The following is a 19,075-nucleotide window of genomic DNA, read 5'->3' as shown; positions in this document are numbered from 1 at the left end:
TAGTTGGCCTTCATGAACAGGGGACTAGTGTTGCTGCTGGGTAAACATACACAGGTGATCAAATGTAGCACTGATAAGCCTTTTTCTGGATCTGCTCTAAATGGCAGACTCAGCACACAAATGTCCACACACACAGACACACACACACGTGGGAACAACTCACTTATCAAAAGATATACCTTTGGTAAATATTACATCTTTGGAAAGAGCCATTGATTTGGGCATAAATATAGCTTCATTAATAAATTATAAAAATACCTGAGGTCAACTGAACCATTAGAGCTGGACTCTCATCACACTTTTTAGCAACCCTGTGTTAAAAGAATATAATCCATGGAAACTTTGAAAACAAATGGTGGTAAATTTGATGGTAAAGTGATGGTAAATGCAAGTGTCTTTTTTCCCACGCACGATGGTATGGAGGTGTTTCTATCTGTGTATGTGCCTGTACATTATGTGACTGATAAGCCTGGCATTTCAGCTGATTCCTCAGGTTTTGGAGTACTCTGATAATCCATATTTGGGCTTAACAGCACATTTGAACATATATAAAAAACTGGAGTCAAACTTCAGATGCACAAGTCCACACAGAAGATCTGAGGTGAGTTGAGCTGTAATTGTCTGCAGCTCTTTCTTCCAGTGTGTGAGGATTTGCGTGGTTATGGTTCAAACACTATCTTTCCCTCTGAGATGAAGCTGCAGCTGATTCCTGTCTGTGTCCTGCAGGTCTGCTGGGATGGCTCGCATGTCTGTTTTCAGGTTCTCTGCTCTGACTCTGCTGCTTCTGTCTGCCTGCTGTTGGGCCGACAATGAGGTGGGACCATCTCCAGGCCCATATTGTATCACAGTGTAGATATTATTGCATGTTTAAAGCTGCTGTGTTAGACATCATTAACACTGAGTTCAGCTGCTGCTGTAACTTGTACTCTCACAGTCACAGCCCTGATCCTGTCTCACAGAGGAAGCCTGTATCTTTCATTCATGTCATCAAAGTTCAGTTTGTGTTCACTAATAAATGAAAGCAGGGTGTTTTGTGGCACAGACCAGCCCTTAAAGAAGAAGAGTGCTGTGCAGAGAAACAGCACCTTAGCTTCTGTTCTGCTGACGGTGTATCCCTTAAGCTGTTGTCTCTGTAGCTTGGATAGTTTAATGTGATCAATCCATTTTAAGACACAGTATTTGGTTATTTGGCCGAGGAAGTCTGTGAACTTTTAGCTGTAATTTCATGTTGTGTTTCTCTGAATTGACATGTTTGTGTTTTCTCTCCCACCTGCAGGCAGGTATGTAATCCATTCTAATGATCACATCTGTTGTATTGACATGTACAGTATTGGGACTGGTGTATTTTATCCAAAGTGAAACTGTGTTGTGTTGATGTCACTGATCAGAGGACTTTGCTGAGGAGGACACAGGGGACCTTTCTGTCTCTGAGCTTCTGGAGAGAGCCAACAGTAATCTGAGTGAGTGTGAGCTGCTGTTGCTCTATCAACTCAGTTTCTTCTTCTTCTAGCTATTTTTAGTGGCTGTTGAACGGGTTTGTAAGTTGCTGTATGATGTGTTCTAGTCCGCTCCGACAATGATCCCATCCTGACTGAAGGAGACATCGCCATCGACAGGGAGGCCGAGAAAAACGCTGACCCCTGCACCAGCCGAGGCTGCATGTGGGGCAAGTGGACTGATGGGAAGGTCTACATCCCTTATTACATCACCAATCACTTCTGTAAGTATCAGCTGAAGATCTGGGAGACCCAAATCTGCTCTGTTTATATACTGTACATACACCAGGTTTTCACTGGTGGTGCATCCTGTTATAGCAGCTTCTTTGTCAAAGGTTTGAGTGAGATCGAGCAGAGATCAAACTGTTCAATTACCAGCATCAGACAAGGGCACAATTTCTGCTGATTGCTAATAGTAAACTTTTAGGGATGAAAATGAAAAACACATTATAAACACCTTACAAATGGATTCTAAGAAGCAATCCTAGCAGCCTAGCAACATCAAGGCTACAAACAACCCATAATGCAACAATCCCTGTAGGAGCTGTTGTTCCATGGGTGATCTCTACATTCATAAAGAATATCTGCTGCTGTGAATACATAATTGCCTGGAATATGATCCGACCTCCCGTTTTTCAAACGTCATTTCCAGATGAAAATACCATCATATACTGGAGCCAACATGTCCCTCTGCTTTGTTGTATGGTGGGATGGTAAAAAGCTAAATGTTGTGTGCTGTTGTCCTGCCAGCCTCCCGTGAGAAGGCCATCATCACCCGTGGACTGGAGTCCTTCTCCTCCTTCTCCTGCATCCGCTTCAGGCCCAGCAGAAGCAGTGACCGTGACTGGCTGAGCATTGAGTCCCAGAACGGGTGAGAAAATGATCTAAAAGAACAGTCTGAGTTGAAAGCTGTTCTCACACCTCACTGTCCTTCAACTTGTGTTTGATCCCGCCCAGCTGCTACTCTTTCGTTGGCCGTCGTGGTGGTAAGCAGGTGGTGTCTCTGGCCCGTAGTGGTTGCCTTTACCATGGCACCGTCCAGCACGAGCTGCTCCATGCTCTGGGATTCAACCATGAGCAAACCCGCTCCGACAGGGACAGCCACATCAAAGTCCTGCTGCACAACGTTCAGTCTGGTAACGGAGCTGCTTATTGTTCCCAAAGGCAAAATTAGAGAGGAAGCCAAGTAAACTGCAGGAAAGGAAATTCAAATACGGTTTAGATAAAAGACACTGATCTGATGCTGTGTCAAGATTTATTCCCCCTGAAAAGCAACACAAACCTAATGTGAAGAACATGATAATACAACCCTGCAGCCAGGCAAGAACAGTGACAGTAGACAGTTCTGTAAAATATATACACTGTGGTATTGTGGTGTGCTGCGATCCTGTCTGGGAGACAGATCCATTTTGAAACGAAAGAAAGCAGAAACATTAGACAGGTGAAGAAACAAAACTGTTCAAACTAATGTTAAAAGTCTTAAAAAAGTTTCTCAGAAACCTTCCTCAAAAACTGAAAAAACTGTTAGTATGGTGACTCTCTTGTGTCCCCCAGTGGACAAAAAAGCTCTAACATTACAGATACAAAATTTTGGCACAATGCTGATCCTACATGAAACAGCAGCTCATTGATTGAGAGCAGGTTTCTGAATATAAAACCATCAGTACTAAAACATGGAGCTCTGCCGCTTTTTGGGACCTTTCTCCAGCAGCTGGACTCCTTTCTGTCCAGAAGAAACATCCAGAATTCAAATCAAACAAGCATTAACTTTGTCCTCTTCATTTTTTTAAGGAATGGAGCACAACTTCAGGAAGATTGCCACCCTCAACCAGGGCACTCCCTACGATTACAACTCTGTCATGCAGTACCACAGGTGAGAACAACTGGCTGGACGTCAGCCCTGCTTTGTGTCTTCATATATGTGTGTGTATTGTGTGTGCAGGATGTGGTGTTGTTCAGTCTAAACTGCTATGTCCTGTTTTAGGTACGCCTTCTCTAAGAACAACCAGCCCACCATGGTCCCAATCCCTAACCCCAATGTGTCCTTTGGCAACGCCAAGGAGATGAGCCGCAACGACATCGCCAGGCTCAACACGCTCTACAAGTGCTGTGAGTGTCCACACACAGACATACATAAACACACAGGCACACACACACTTCCTGTATTCAGCACATTCAGTTTTTGTCTAATCGACCTCTGTGCTGTTCACTGTTACAGAAGAAGCCTGTCCAGATGTCCTGACAGACAGAGCAGAGGGAATATTGTCTCCTGATGTTCGCTGAACAACAGAAGCTGGCGACCTGAACTCATCAGCACAACAGTCAATGATCATCCAATAAAGTTCCTCTGAGTGAAACACAGCAGTCTCTTTTCATTCTCTCATCATATCCTCTTTCCTTCAAAGTGAACTAAATGAATCAACAGCCTATGGTTCATTCTCAGCAGCAGCTGTTAGCTTTTCTAGCAGGATGTCAGGTGTAATGTTGACATTATGTCTCAAGGTTAAGACTAAAAATTCAGAGGAACTTAAATTTAGATGTACCTTTACAGGATCTTTTTACAGCATGATGCAGTACAGGTAAGTGCATCTTTTGAGTGTCACGACCAAAAAGGCCTGATAGCCCCTGAACTTCTTGACATAGCCCTCCACCCTACTGAGTAATGTCTAAGAGAGCCACTAATTCACCCAGTGTTATGATGCTGTAGGTGCAGAGGAAGACCTCTAATTCATGACAGGGATTTAACATTGTAGCATGAAGGTAATCTGGATCCATTATCTAGAAGCATCTGATAATTCATCCAAGGCTGTCGGGTTGCTCATAAATAAATAAGGGATGGATGAAGGAGTACTCTGGCCTATGATAATTTGAATGTAGTCATGAATATTTAATCAAAATACTCACAAATGTGGGCAACTCCAAAGAAAATGGACTTGAGAGTACTTCCACCCTCCCTGCGCTGTCAGCATAATTTTAACATTCTTCAGACATACAAGCTCAGTATTCACTGTCAGACTAAGCAAAAGTGCATTTTGTCTTGAGACTTTTGATTTCCAAAAAAGGTTAAAGAAAGACATTTTAAGCTTATAAACAGATATTATTAATGAAACACTCTACTTGATATGCTCCACTATTTCGTTAGATGATTCATTCAAACTTCTGTACCCACTCAGAAAGTTATATATTAATAAACCAACATTAACTAACTCCAAGTAACAAAGTGTTTTTGCTATCTTTTGATACTTCCATGCATATCCTAGTAGAACAACATCCTACTTGTGGATAAACTTATATACACTACAAAATGATTTTTTTGTCCTGGTATTTTGTTTAAATAATTATTAAATTATTAAACTTCTTTTCATTCATTCATTTGTATTAATTTGCAGCAATTGTTAACGCAAATTTTATGCTGTCATTGTTATTTATAAGTGCATTTATGTTCATGTGATTTTTCTTAAGTCACCTGTAAAGCGTCCATACCGTATGTAAACACCAGATGGCAGTACCGTTATAATCAGGCTAAATATGGGCGCTAGCTGCTCCTCAGACGCAAGAAGAAAGAGAAGAGCTTCCTGTCTCCCCTGGCTTTCCAAAAATGGCGGACACGTGCGGCCAAGTATTGCTGGGATCAGGGCTCACCGTCCTCTCCCACCCTTTGATGTACATTAAAGTCCTGATCCAGGTAAGATAGAGCAGCTGTGCATGTTAACGCTGACAAGATGGTACTGGTCCAGGAGCTGCTTAAGTCACTGTTAGCTCGCCTTTGTAAACAGCGTATAACTCAACTAGCTTGTAGCATTAAGTGGAAAGTATCAAACTCCATTCAAAATAACGCAGTTTAATGTTGGCCCGCTTACCATTAAACGAATATGCGGTGTAGTACGTGACCCCAGACATTTCATGAATCACTATCGAGGGCTCTTTAATTCAGCATATATCTAATACACATAGCAGCAAAAGTTCCGGTGATAATGTCAACTACATTATTGTTCCGTCTCTTGTCCCTATGACCTTCTGTTTCCAAAATACTCTGTAGTGGGCGGAAGCGAGGTGTGTGAAACAATTCTTAAAGTCCATACATTTCTAAAATCCAGTGCTGCATATTTAAATGTATATACCCAGAATGCACAAGAGCACTTTATCGTCCTGAGACATATTCACAGATAGAGTTTGTCTTCTAACGAACTGAGGCGCAGTAGGTTGTGATATGTTGACTTGCTAGAGATAACAGCTAGTTAGCTGTCAGCCGGGCAGCTCAGCTCCTGCTTTTTAAGCTCACAGCCTCCGTGTTGCATTTGAGGACAGTTTCCTGATGTGACAGTGAAGTGATTTGTTGTGGCTTTGTTGACCCGTTTCACTGTAAAAGGTCAGGAACGAGCTAAGGTTTCTGCACGCTAACGTATTGTTTTACAGCCGACCACTATATTAGCTTTCGTTCTTTATGTATCGCAAATAACACATTTATATCACGATTCTCAGGGACATGTGTTCCTGACTGACCGGTGCCCTTTGGCCCGCAAAAGTAGCTAATGCTAGCTAAAGTTCATGTTAATCATTTAGCCAACTGATTTAAGCCTGACAGTTAAATATATTTTAAAGGCGAAGTAAGTAGCGAATATAGATTTTTTTGTGACGTGTAAAAACTGTAAAATGAATGTAACTGACAAAGTAAACAAAACACTGAGGAGAAAATGACAAGTGGACTACATGTGTCAAAAAGAAACCAGGAAATGTGGGATTGCCACTTGTAGAGAGATAACTAAAGGCCATACAGAGAGCATTTACAGTGCATGTTGCTTATAATTTTTTGCTATTATTATGGTGTGTGTTATTAGGTAGGACATGAGCCGCTCCCTCCCACCCTGGGCAGGAACCTGTTTGGCAGACAAGTCTACCAGCTGCCTGGACTGTTTGCTTATGGTGAGTCTGACTCTCCAGGACAAAAGTCCTTTCAGCCATGAAATCTATATTTGTATGTGAGTGTATTTAAACTTGTTCTTTTGCTTCAAGTTGAATTGGAAGTGTTATGGATGTGTACTAATCAGGTTCCATTTTGATTTATGCAAAAAGTGATATTAGTCAATCCAAACGGGAGTAACCCGCTCATTGTAGTATATAACTCCAACTCTTTGTGTGTGTGTGTGTTCATCTGGTTTTCCCATGGTGAGAAAAGCAGAATATCGTCTGATATTTTGTGGTAATGTGACAGCAGTTTTTCCTGCTTGTCAGTAGGAACATGAAGCTCCTTCAAGTAAATATTTGTTCGTATTTAAATAGTGGTGACCAAATTCAGGCAAGTCTACTGAGTTGTAGTTTTACATACTTTGTTTTCCCCTAAACAGAGTAATGTTTACATTCAGTGTTTTTCACCTAAAGGCATTGTGCGTATCCTTCAGGCCTTACAGACTTGAGTGTATTTTTGCTGTCATTATGAAAATGAAAACAAAAGTGACAAAACCTGCCAAACCTATGAATTCAATTCAAGCGTTTGCATTCATGTTCACATGCACATGCATAATACTAATAAAACAGGGATCCACTGGTAAAAACATGGCTCCATAGTGCTAGTAATGGTCAGAAATGTCGCAGGACACCTTTTAAATTCAAATCAATTCACTTTATTTATACAGTACTTTGCAGTGTAAGCTTACAACCTTATAGAGATCAACCCAACATTTCCCACCATGAGCAAGCACCTTTCTTACCAACACGCATTCTCCACAACCACCTCAGAGGAATGCACGACACAATCATCTGTACTGTGTACCTGCCAGAGAGTGCTGAAATCACGATGGCTCGTCACTCATGTAGGTTCATCCTCTGCATCACTGTGAAGCGAAACTGAATGTGATCAGTCCATCACTTGAGTGTACCGTAGGGAAGGATGTTAAATCTCTATAGTTAAGACAAGCTTAACAAAAACCAGTGTGACCGTGTGTTTCATCTACCACGCTGAGCAAATGTCAGGTCTGTGTGAGTTTAATAGTGCACTAAAATGAACAGAAATCAGTGGGCCGCTGGAAGGAGTGAAACACATCATTTTTAAACACATTTAAAAAGTGCCAGTTGGTAAATGATTGTAAATAATGCAATTTGTGAGTGCAACAGTTTTCCTGGGCTTGAGGAAGAATGAGGAAGAATCATCTGACCTATGTGAGATAGCTGGGAGGAGCCTCTGCTGTGTCAGGTCTTTCAGGTGTCAACATCTTTGGGAGCTATCTGATGAAAGCAGTGAACTTTTTATATTTCAGTCTGGTTATGGCCACATCAAAGTTTCTTGATACTAGAGTATAAAGACACATTTCATTAATGTAGCAGTCCACAAAGACAAAACCATCTGAGTGTATTTGTATTTGACTGCTGTGTGGAACATATGTCTTGCAGTGACAAGCTTCGTATGCTTAGATCATGGGCCACAGTTTTCATGCGTGTAACAGAGTCAGATCTTAATTTTTTTTTAAATTTTCTGTAAAGATCATACTGTTTTTAAACTGACTTTTATAACTCATCCTGCTGTTTAATTTCTGAATGTTTCAGCAAAGCACATCATCAAAATTGATGGAAAAGTGGGTCTCTTCAAAGGACTCGGCCCAAGGCTCTGTGCTGGCACCATCGGTACTGTTGTGCACAGCAAAGTTGTTCAGGTAAGCCTGAATTACATTAAGCTCTCTGTGAATGGATGTTATCACATCTGTAGCTTGTTTCTCAGATTAACGTAGGAATGGAATTGTGTACTTGTACAGAGGTGCTCTCTGCTCAGGGCATGAAGGGATTCTGGGAAAAAAATGTATTTCTGAATTTTGTATATATATATATATATATATATATATATATATACACCCCGATTGCATTTTGCTGAACAATTAGTTTTCAGACAGCAACAACAGCCAGTTTCACTTTCACAATAATAGAGAACTAAAAATGAAACAGAGACTGAGAACTGAGAAATAACTCACATTTCCCACACAGTTTTAGCATATCACAGACATGTTGGTATGTCCGTGATGAACAGACATACCAAAGATTTGTTTGACTTGCACTACTGTGCAAAAGTTTTATACACTCAAAGCACAGTGAGGATACCTTAAAAAATGATTCCATAAGTAGTTTGTGTGTATCAGTGAACTTGTGCTGTAAAGAAAACAAACCTAAACAAAATCAGTATTTGTTGTGATGGATAAGAATCTGAAGTCTCCTGTTCAGTACACACATACCTCAGTACACAGGCAGAGGTGTTTGTAATATGCACTGTTTGATGGTTTACACCTTACAAACTCCAGTTTGGAGTGTATGGGGAGCCTTTACATCTGGATTCTCACACACACACAGATGTCTTAATGTTACTAAAATAAAATAATAAATTTGTTTGCTGGTCAGGATGTAAATGTAAAAAGTTTTTATTCACATTTTATATGATGTTAACATTTTTGTTAACATTTTTATAATGTTAACAACTACTTTCTTACAGAAATGTCAGGAACAAGGTGCACCTCAGGTAAGACTTTTCTTCTCATTTATTGTTTGAGCCGTTGCAAATTAGACATCAGTTGTTAAGCAGGGTGTTACACAGTATATTTCGTTCGACTAAAATCATATGTACACCTCAACCAATCAGTTGGTTGTGGGGGGAAAACAGTCTGCACGTTGTTTTCAGCAGGTAGGCTTATTAGCCTAAATAGATTATATTTAGGCAAGTGCTATACAGGCTTTGGGTCTCTGTAAAGCCCTTTGAGACAATTTTGATTGTGGAAGGCGCTGTATAAAATTGAATTGAATAAAGCCAGTATTTGCAGCATAACATATTGAAATATGCCAATTGTGAAATGTTCACAATCAAAGCCTCAAGCATTAAAAACGATAGATGACAGCATCCCCACGCTGACAAGTTAGACTGCTGTTGTGAGATCATCTGGTATGTTGGTTGTTGAGCCTGCTGTTTGTGTCAGTTAGTTTGGAGCCGGCTCAGTGTAAAGATTCAGATTCAGGAAACGTAATATAAAACTTCAGTAAACATTAAGTGAGTTAGACCTAGCAGTCTCAGAAACAGCAATTTCAGTAACAAGTGGAAAAAATGGAGGTGTTCCAACACCAGGATCAATCAGGATTTGGGGTTAGTGCAGTAAATTCAGGTTTAAGCCTGGCTTTTCAGGGTTACATCGGCCGTGTAAATTATCTTTAGCATTTCTGTTCTGTTCTAGTCATATGATCCTGCTGTTTACATCTCACCTTGCTGAATATTAGTGGATGTAACTCTAACTGAATTTACCTGCAGGTATCACTATTCCTTCTGAGCCAGTATCTATTGTAACTGAGCCAGTTTATGACACAGGTGATCCTGAGCAGCCAGTGTCAGGCCCAGTGAGGCAAGATAACACAGAGATACCCTGGATATGTCGAACTGGCTTTGTACTACAGGTCTCAGTGGTGTATACGAGGTGAGGTGTGACACAGGCACCAAACATGGACACAGTCTCACCAGTGTCAGTCCTCCACACTGGACCTGAAAGCTCTTCTCTGTGAGCTTATTTGTAACTGTTACCATTCAATGTATTTTCTTTCTGGAAGTGTGAAGTCGAAGGTAACTGATGGACTTGTGTGCTGTTCTTGTCCAATGGCCCCTTGGAAATGCAGACACTTTTCCAAAGAAACCAGCACCCATTTCTAGAACTCAAGAACCTTTGCTGCATTTTAATCACAAGAACCTGCTGTCAGTTTGGTTCCTGGGCTGTGGCTCTCTTTCATGCTCCTGAGTTGATAGTTCCAATATGAGAGATAACAGCACTGAATGTCACTACTTTATCAAACATGAATAACGTTCGTTAAAACTGCAAAGAAGCACGGTTGTCGACTTCATCAATGTAAGGATTTGGGATGAGCTAGAAAAGATGAGATAAAGTGAGATAGCAGAGAGTAAGTGAAAGAAACCAAACTTCATTTGTTAACCAGAACTCACTCAATGGATCACAATTCCTCAAATGAAGGACATAAGGTGCTGGCCATGAGCCACAGTGTCCCTCATCTCTCTCCCCTCGTCTCTCACATCACCTGTCTGCTGTGTCTTTCTAATAAACACATAAAATAGCCTAAAAAGATTGTAAAGAAAGATGATCCTGAGGTCTTACTCTGTTGTTCAGGTACTGGGTGGACAGCAGAAGGCTGTGGAGGGCTCCCTACAGCATGTGGTTAATGAGGTAAGATTTTAATTTTCTGCTCTTGTGAAAACTGCTGGGGTTTTTTTGAGGATCAAACTAAGTATGTAGAAGACCGTCTTAAAAGATATCTGTAATGGTCATGCCCATTTAAATGAATGATATTAGTGACATATACAGCTTAAGATATTACTGATATTGCCAGGGTATCTACAGCTGGCGTGATGTTTGGTGAGTACATGTCAGCTGATTGTTTTCTGTATTTTCCGTCTCCACAGACGACCAAAGAAATGATAGCTCGCTCCTGTGCCACGATCGTCACACATCCCTTTCATGGTACGTATGTCGTCAGTGTCTGCAGCCGCTCAAGTGTTCCAGATCTCAGGGCTCATCACAGGATTATGTGATACCTACTGAGGACTCATGTATGTTTTCCTCCACTTGTTTTACAGTGATTACTTTGCGATGTATGGTCCAGTTTATTGGGAGAGAAGCTAAATACAGGTAAAATTTAAACGTTTTAGACATAAACCTCAGTGAGAAGAGAGCGAAAGTTGTTAAACTTCAGGAAAAAAAGAAACAATCTTTTCTTCTTTTGTTGTTAGTGGAGTGTTTGACTCCATCATCACAGTCTACAGAGAAGAAGGCATACTGGGCTTCTTTGCGTAAGTTTGACTTTCTTTGAGATTTATTTTTCTCTTTAATCCACCAGCTGTTTGTTGTATTGCCTTGATGATTAGCTTTAAATAACTGGGGAGTCAGAGTAGTAAAACAATGGCTGACCATTGTCACATTTTCTGGTTGTGTCCATTAATAATCAGCAAGAGACTGACCCTGCCTGAGGCCTTTAAAACAGACAGGGTTTTAAAGACCTCAGACAGGGCATTAAGATGATCTATACGCAAATGAACATGACCCTTGTGTGTTTTTAACCAGTGGGGGGCAGCAATGAAGCACTTGTGATAGATCTCTATGGGCTTTTCAAACATTTCAGACATTGATGATAAAGCCAGTTTACATCCTTAGTATGTCTCTTGCATTTGTTAAGGGATGAATATGTACATCGTCTTACGCAGAGGACGTCAGGTGAATAGGTAGTCCAGGGCCAGGACACATTTTTGTTCATACTCCTAAAAGAATGTGGCCGTATGTGTCCCCATTATGGGTGCATTCACACCTGAGCTGTTAACGCCAGGTCTGAACAGGGATTCTGTGATTGTCCTTGAATGTCAACACTGGTCCAGGTTTGGTTTTTGGTCTGAACTGCTAGCTGGTCTCACAGTTCATTTATGAACAGATGACTGAGAACTCATGTGTTTTGTTTTCCCTCAGTGGTTTGATCCCTCGCCTGCTCGGTGACGTTCTCTCCCTGTGGATTTGTAACCTGCTGGCTCACCTCATCAATACGTACGCCATCGATGACTCGGTATGACGCTTCTTACACATCACTCAGTTCAGTCCCAGGTTCTGTGCAGTTCTGCCCTCAGATCAGTCTGTCAGGCAGCTCTTATTCACAGGCTGTGTGGGGCTGTAGTGAACACACTGAAACACAGTTCACCTACCTTTGATACTCTGACAGAGCATTTAGACAGTCTGCACACCTGTTAGCACTTTCTTCTGCAGAGTCTAGGATCACTAATGTCAGCACACGTGGATCCTGTGAACACCTGACACAGACATTGTGTTGTTTGTAACCCTTTAGCATCTTGACAGCATTAACCCCGTGAACCTGTTCTTCCCCTACAGATGAGTCACACAGGAGAAATCAAGAACTGTTCTCAGGCTGTGACAGGGGTAAGTCTGACAGACTCACAGAGTCCCAGTCCATCTGATCGTAGCCTGTCCTCTCAACACATTCTCCCTCTTCTCTTCCTTTCAGTTCTTTGCCAGTATGCTCACATACCCGTTCGTTCTGGTGTCAAACCTCATGGCCGTCAATAACTGCGGGTGAGTTCTAGCAGGTGATTGGCTGTGTATAAAATCACAGAACTGTTGGGATGTGGCGGGACTCATGTTTCCACTCCTCACCTGTCCTTTAGGCTCGCCGGAGGCCTGCCTCCCTATGCATCAGTATATCCCACCTGGGTGGACTGCTGGAGGCATCTAAGCAGAGAGGTAAACCCATCACCCACACACAACACCTGGACAGTATGAAACCCTGCAGTAGGTGCAGTGGTCGCTTGTATTGTTGTGAAGTCATTTCAGCTGATTAAGCTGTGTTTTGAGCATCTTGGTCATTGAACAAAACATTTTTTTATATGCAGAGTTAGACAGCAGCACATAAAAGCTGTCAGTCAGAGAACTGGTATGAAGCAGGATGAAAGCAGTGAAGCTCAGCATGGATCACAGCACAGTCAGCATCAAGTCAAAAGCTTAACTGCTCTGACACAAATCTCCTGATTATTACCTGTCACAGAGGCAGATGTGTCAGTGCTTTTACAACACCTCACATTCTAATTGTTGCGCAATTATATCCAAAGTACATATTAATGTAACTGTGTATGAGAGAGTCCCAGTTGGATACATATATGGTATTAACGATGATGCGACCACTAAACCACACATCTTTCCTCTCTTCATTCCAGGGCAACATGAGCAGAGGCAACAGTTTATTTTTCCGGAAGCTTCCGGCAGGAAAGATGTACGCAATCGACCAGAAGAGATTTTTTTAAAGCCTCAAGAGAACTGAGCTGAACATAGTTGTGATAATAAAAAAAATTTAACAAAAAACAAACAAACAAAAAAAACCAACAAAAAAAACAATGCCTGGTCTTGGGGTTGGACAGTTGGCACTTAAATTTTTTTTGTATGCACTTCTTCTTCTTTTCCTGTAACAACCTGCCATCATGTGAAAAAAAAAACAAAAAAACACTAGATTTTCCAGCAGGTTATGTTTTATTAACAGAAATTTACGCAACAGGACAATGAGATGGAACATGACAGCAACAGCTCGTGCTGTCAATCAACCTGCATAATGCTATAACAGAGCAATGTGTAAGTGCCCCTCCCAAATATTTTTTATATACATTGATTATTAATAATGACTCCCCCTCATCCGTGTGATGGGATTTGTTTGTTGAAAACAGCACCTCAGTCTGCATGTGGTAATGTCTAATAATTCACTTTAATGATCAAGTGGGACCTTTTGTCATGTGGTATTGTCTCGATGTGTTAATTATTGTAAAGCTCGCTGCTTGGTGGGCTCGTAATGAAGGAGGAGCTAAAAGACTGGGAGGTGGCGGTCATCCAGGAGCATGTGTGGTCGTACACAGGCACTGAGAAGAGCCTGAGCCTGAGCTGACCTCTGACCTAAACCTCTCTGATGCGCTGAAGAAGTCAAGTGCTTGTATCAGCTCATTCTGACTAACCCAAATAAAACAGCTTCTTTTTTTTGACCTTGGTTTCCTGTAAAGGTGTTTGATGTAGAAGTGTTTGAGCGTGTGTGTGTGTGAAATGGTTCGTTTGCTTTAGAAACACCATAAAAACGGGAACAATAAACAAGGTATGATACTGAGAGCTGCTCAGATGCAGGTGGTCTAGGATGGAGATAGAACTGGTTTTCTTCCTGTCAACAAACTCAACACTGTGCGTCTCCTGACTGCTCCCAAATCTACTCAAACACAGATGAGTCTAAGTTTCACATGATCCTCACACAATGTTAAGCTGGATTTGCTGACAATAAGAAAAACCTGGACTAACAGCAGCCTCATCCTTTAATTTGCTCAGTACAAAAGATGAAAAACGGAAGACGCAATTTACACAACAGTTCAAACAATGCCTGTGCAGACCACACCTGTGTGTGACAGAGCTGGAGCCAGCAGCTGCTGCAGATGTGGCTATTTTCAAAGAAAGCAAAGGAGTCTCCTCCTCCTGGTTCCATGTTATGTGTTAGTGGCAGAGCTTCCTGTGTCTTCTGCAGGTTTGTTCCCGCTGTGCTGAGTGTTAATGTGCTGAGTCATCTCCTTGCGGTTGGTTGCGGTGTGGCCACACTGCACACACGTGTAGCGCCCTTTCGTGTGCTCCCAAAGGATGCGTCTGCTGCAGGACATACCTGAAGCAAGAAAGGACAAATGACTGTCAGAGCAGAGGGACAGCTGTGTTTAACAATTTCAAATTCAAAATAAAAACACAGAAAAGGTTCAAATCAACCCAGTAAACTACAGACAAACTCTCATCCATCAGCCTGATACGTGAACACAGCTGTTAGCTGCTGTGTCGAATCCACACACTGTTCACTCCACCTCCACAGCTTCACACCTCTTCCACAAACTGAGCTCAGATCAGTGTGCTGGCTGTTTACAGTCTTCACCATCCTGAGTCCCAACAGACCCTAAACTGCAGCAGGTCCTGCAGCCTTAAACAACTAAACCACCTACAACAAAGAGCCACTGCACAAACACAACATTTAACTCAGATGTACAAGCTTCACTGAGAAAAGACACAACTGCAAAGATAAAGCTCGGGATTTTTAAGAATCTAATATTGGATCATTCAAATTAGAAACGATGACTAATTGAAAATTTGATTTGCATTAATTTAATCATGAGCCTAACTCTCAGTACGCAGAGACCTGTTGCAGAAAACGGATTTATTTGACCACTTTATTGTGGACTGATTTAACATCAGATAACTATTAACTTGTCACTGGACCTGTCTGAACCCTCTGTCAATGCATGCACATCATTTTACAACTAAATGTAATAAATGTTAATACACTTATTTCAAATATTTTAAAAAAATCCAACATGTATCACATTTTTTTTATTGACCAATAATATATCAGGCCCTGGTGTAATGCTGCATCCCTGATCTCATGGTGTTGATCAGTGAACAGAGAAACTCCATCCACTGATGATGATCATGAGATGAAGCCTTCATTTTGTCCCAGATATGCAGCTGTTCTTATTACTTTCTACACAGTGCCACAACATGCGTGTAATGTGCTGCTCTTTGTTGCCTGTTGTGTTTCCAATGCATCAATAATAATCAATAAAACCACACTCAGCTTCATGTACAGACTCACTGCCTGTACAGAGCTCAAGGAGAGGCTCACCCTGATTCTTCTTCCACACTGCTGAGGACCCAGGTGGAGAGTGAGGAGCTGATACTGGAGCAGGGTGGACAGGCTCAGGAGACCTGGTCTGTTTCTGACCGTGGGCATCGGAAGGGTCGGGAGCTGCTGGCGGGGCCATGCTGGAGGCTCCGTTTCTGAGCAGAGACTGGGCAGCTGCCTCCGTGAGCTGCTGAGGAGCAAGATGGAAAGGGGAGGTCTCTGGTTGAGATTGGACAGGGGGGCCGAGGAGAGGGGGGGCAGCGGAGTCTGGGTGAGGAACAGCAGGGGGTAAGGAACCGTCCTGGTTTGGGAGTTGAGAGGGCAGCTGCTGAGGTGTAGATACCGAGTCCAGAGGCATGGAGCTCTGGTCCATGGCCATAGAGGCCACAGCAGTAGGCTGAGGTTGCGTGTTTTCAGCCAGCTTTGTTTTGCCCCGTGGCACCTTGGAACAGGTGTGCAGGTGAGTCAGGAGGCCGCGGTAGGACCGCAGCTTAGTGCGACAGCTCTCACACCTTCAGAAAGAGAGGCCACATTCATCTCAATTCACCTACAGATATTTTACCAGTGTGTACAAAGTATCTCCGCTGTGAGTGAAACAAAGACCCAACTCACAAAAAGAATATGTTGGGTTTGTGATGATGCCTCATATGTTCCATCAGTTTCTGCATGTTGGGGAAGGAACCGCTGCAGCCGACAGTGGAGCACAGCAGGACCTTTCCTGAGGAGACAACACACAGCGTTTACCTGATGTAACACAGCGTTTACCTGACGTGACCTGATGTACCAGTGGTCTCTTATGACCCCACCCTCTCGTCGTCAGCCCAAACATCACACAGGAAATGATTCCATCAGTTATTAAAGACTAAAAGCCTTATCATTTTCCTTGTTAAATGAAACACACCTGTGCTGTATTTCACTTGTTAGACATTTGTAAAGCTCTCATACTCAGGCTTAAATGTCATATTAGCTTCAGTTGAACTTGAAACTAAATTTCAAATAAATCATTCATTAACTTTTATTGTTTATTGTTTTTATTGTTACATTTTATGGTTTATTTATTGCTGGATTTTTATTTCTTCTCTACTTTCGGTTTGATTTCACAGTTTCCTCTGGACTTTCATGTGAGGTACTCTGGCACTGTTTTTGAAAAGTGCTTTAAAAATATAATTTATGGTACAATTACTTATTTTGCTTTTCACACTGCAGATTTTTCCTTGTCAGCTGTGTTTGAAAGGGCAGCTCAGAACAACATGAGGAGACTCTGTGATGATCGCTGTTCTTTCAGAAACAGTCTGATGAAGTCAGCCAGTACAATAACTTTAACTTTATTTAAACTGCTTCGCATATTCAGAATAATTTGTTACTAATTCAGTAAGAAACGTAATAATAATTCTACTGATACTTTCTAGTTTCGTTTCTAGTCTAGTTTTGTGATCATATTATTTACATTCCACCTCGCTGAACATCACCTCAGGAGCAGACCACCATCTAAATAAAGAGCTTATAAGGTCAGGTAACGTGTGCGAATCATAACCTAAGCGAACTAGAACTAACTAAGCGTAAAGAACCGTCCCTCTCTAAAGTTTTGACGTTACAACAGGCCAAAAATGTCATATTTCACTGCGAACACCATGTAAACTCACCGGGAAGAGACTGAGCCGGTATCTCATGGTCTTTGATGTGGCTCTCCAGGGCGCTCACATCTGTGTACACCCGCTTACAGCCGTGTAACGGACACGGTGTCCTCTTGTTTCCTGAAACAAATAAACAGCACCTTACAAAATGCCGTACATATATGTATTCATGTTAAATAAATAAATAAATAAATAAATAAATAAATAAATGCAGTGGCTTTGCAACAGAACTCGAGCTGCTATGCTAGCTAGCTGGCTAGCTTAGTCACATAGCTGCTGTTTTACACGGTGGCATAAAAACACGGTGGTTTCTGGCTCTGTCTGCAGTATCCGAGCTACAGTACAAACCTCCGTTTCCATTTTCAGGTGTCTGCAACACTGCGCCGCCTGAAGCCATTGTTATGGCAGGACAGTTTTCTCTGCAGCGATGATAACAATGGAAGGAGATCAGAAACAGACTACGAGAGCCAGAATGCAACGCGACAACCACCGGGCACGTACGTACGTAATCCAGAAGTACGTAATTTACATAAAAACGCGATTTGTTTTTCACTTCTACTGTTAAAACCCTTTTAAACCTGCCATAGAACCAAATCCTCCAGAACATATTTTACATTTTTACCTGCTGTGGTGCCACATATTTTTCTAAATACAGAGATGTCTTAGCTGTATCCCTCAAAATTAGAAATATAAAAAAGTTGCACAAAATAACTTTAAACCACAATAAATTTGAGTGTATTCACTGGCTAGTCTTTGAGATACACTCAAATTTATAAACTAAGACAAAAACAAAACGAACACCCGCTATCTGGATTATACTAGTTTTATTGTGTGCGCTGTTTATGGATTTTTTGCGACTTTTTACTGGTTTTCTGCACACCCACTCGTGGAAGAGAACAGCTCTCTGAGACATGTTTAAAGTTTGATATGTAAGTGTTACTCCTCCGGTTTAATATGCAAAAAGAATTATTGCTCTATCTTATGTGGTTGCAGTTTTACCGGCATTTAAAAATTGATATGCAAAAGAGATCGCCGGCGCTCCCGTCGGTTTAAACCCCTTAAAGATCGCCGGCGCTCCCGTAGGTTTAACAGGGTTAAATATGTCCATAAAGTAATGTTTAAATAAATGTAAAATATAAAATTGGTCAATAATATTTTGTAACATATTCCCAAATAAAATGGTGTTTGATCAAGTGAATTGATGCACACAAATCCTGAGGCCAGGTTATTCCAGCAGAGGAGCACTGGGTGGTTTCTGACCCAATAATCTGTCATGTGCTCAGGCAATAGGGTACACACCCAGAGAGAGAGGGAGGGAGAGGGAGGGAGAGAGAGAGAGAGAGAGAGAGAGAGAGAGAGAGAGAGAGAGAGAGAGAGAGGGAGGGGGCTGAGTTAAAGATGTAGGTGATGATCCAGATTTGTAAGAGAAAACTGAAACATGGACTTTTGTTTTCAATGTAGAACTTTTACTGATCTTATGAACATGTCAAGTACACGGTAACATTAAAAGTTTACACATGAATTGTACAAAGATTGTTGCATTAGTGCAGAAAAATCAACTTATTGCACTGAATTTGGAAAAAGTCAACTTTATACAGCAATCATTTATCTTATGAGAAGTTCGAGGACCAGCCAGCTTTTTTAAAAAGTGACTTTCTGCACAGAAAACTTCCTTAACTCATGCAAACACTTACCCTACACACGGACCTCAGCTCCTTGACAACAAAACCTAACATAGTC

General features: G+C 41.6%; 3 protein-coding genes across 3 annotated transcripts in view; 2 read left to right on the top strand and 1 right to left on the bottom strand.

The window, feature by feature from the left end:
* mtch2 (mitochondrial carrier homolog 2) overlaps positions 1-14,043 on the top strand; it is a 29,124-nt gene extending 15,081 nt beyond the window's left edge. The window contains exons 3-15 of the mRNA XM_041033428.1: positions 5,068-5,181; positions 6,335-6,419; positions 8,037-8,143; positions 8,968-8,994; positions 10,634-10,690; positions 10,927-10,984; positions 11,101-11,152; positions 11,254-11,313; positions 11,981-12,074; positions 12,395-12,442; positions 12,528-12,595; positions 12,688-12,763; positions 13,234-14,043. Coding sequence (XP_040889362.1) covers positions 5,095-5,181; positions 6,335-6,419; positions 8,037-8,143; positions 8,968-8,994; positions 10,634-10,690; positions 10,927-10,984; positions 11,101-11,152; positions 11,254-11,313; positions 11,981-12,074; positions 12,395-12,442; positions 12,528-12,595; positions 12,688-12,763; positions 13,234-13,320 — 906 coding nt within the window. The 5' untranslated portion in view covers positions 5,068-5,094 and the 3' untranslated portion in view covers positions 13,321-14,043. The remainder of the gene's footprint in view (positions 1-5,067; positions 5,182-6,334; positions 6,420-8,036; positions 8,144-8,967; positions 8,995-10,633; positions 10,691-10,926; positions 10,985-11,100; positions 11,153-11,253; positions 11,314-11,980; positions 12,075-12,394; positions 12,443-12,527; positions 12,596-12,687; positions 12,764-13,233) is intronic.
* LOC121179251 (low choriolytic enzyme-like) lies at positions 34-3,843 on the top strand. Its single transcript, XM_041034015.1, has 8 exons — positions 34-1,280; positions 1,389-1,460; positions 1,565-1,720; positions 2,247-2,367; positions 2,454-2,632; positions 3,288-3,369; positions 3,481-3,605; positions 3,715-3,843. Coding segments are annotated over exons 1-8 (792 nt in total). The 5' UTR covers positions 34-1,225; the 3' UTR covers positions 3,717-3,843.
* On the bottom strand, positions 13,747-17,794 carry znf414 (zinc finger protein 414). The gene is made up of 5 exons (XM_041033172.1): positions 17,684-17,794; positions 17,345-17,455; positions 16,314-16,419; positions 15,702-16,213; positions 13,747-14,699 (listed from the first exon to the last, which is right to left on the bottom strand). The coding sequence occupies exons 1-5, from the start codon at positions 17,730-17,732 to the stop codon at positions 14,530-14,532; spliced, it is 948 nt and encodes a 315-aa protein (XP_040889106.1). The 5' UTR covers positions 17,733-17,794; the 3' UTR covers positions 13,747-14,529.
* Between the last annotated feature and the right edge of the window lie 1,281 nt (positions 17,795-19,075).

This window comes from Toxotes jaculatrix, chromosome 1, assembly GCF_017976425.1.
Source record: "Toxotes jaculatrix isolate fToxJac2 chromosome 1, fToxJac2.pri, whole genome shotgun sequence".
Lineage (NCBI taxonomy): Eukaryota > Metazoa > Chordata > Actinopteri > Toxotidae > Toxotes > Toxotes jaculatrix.
Note: the sequence above shows the minus strand (reverse complement) of the source record. Positions and strands in the feature narration are given on the sequence as shown.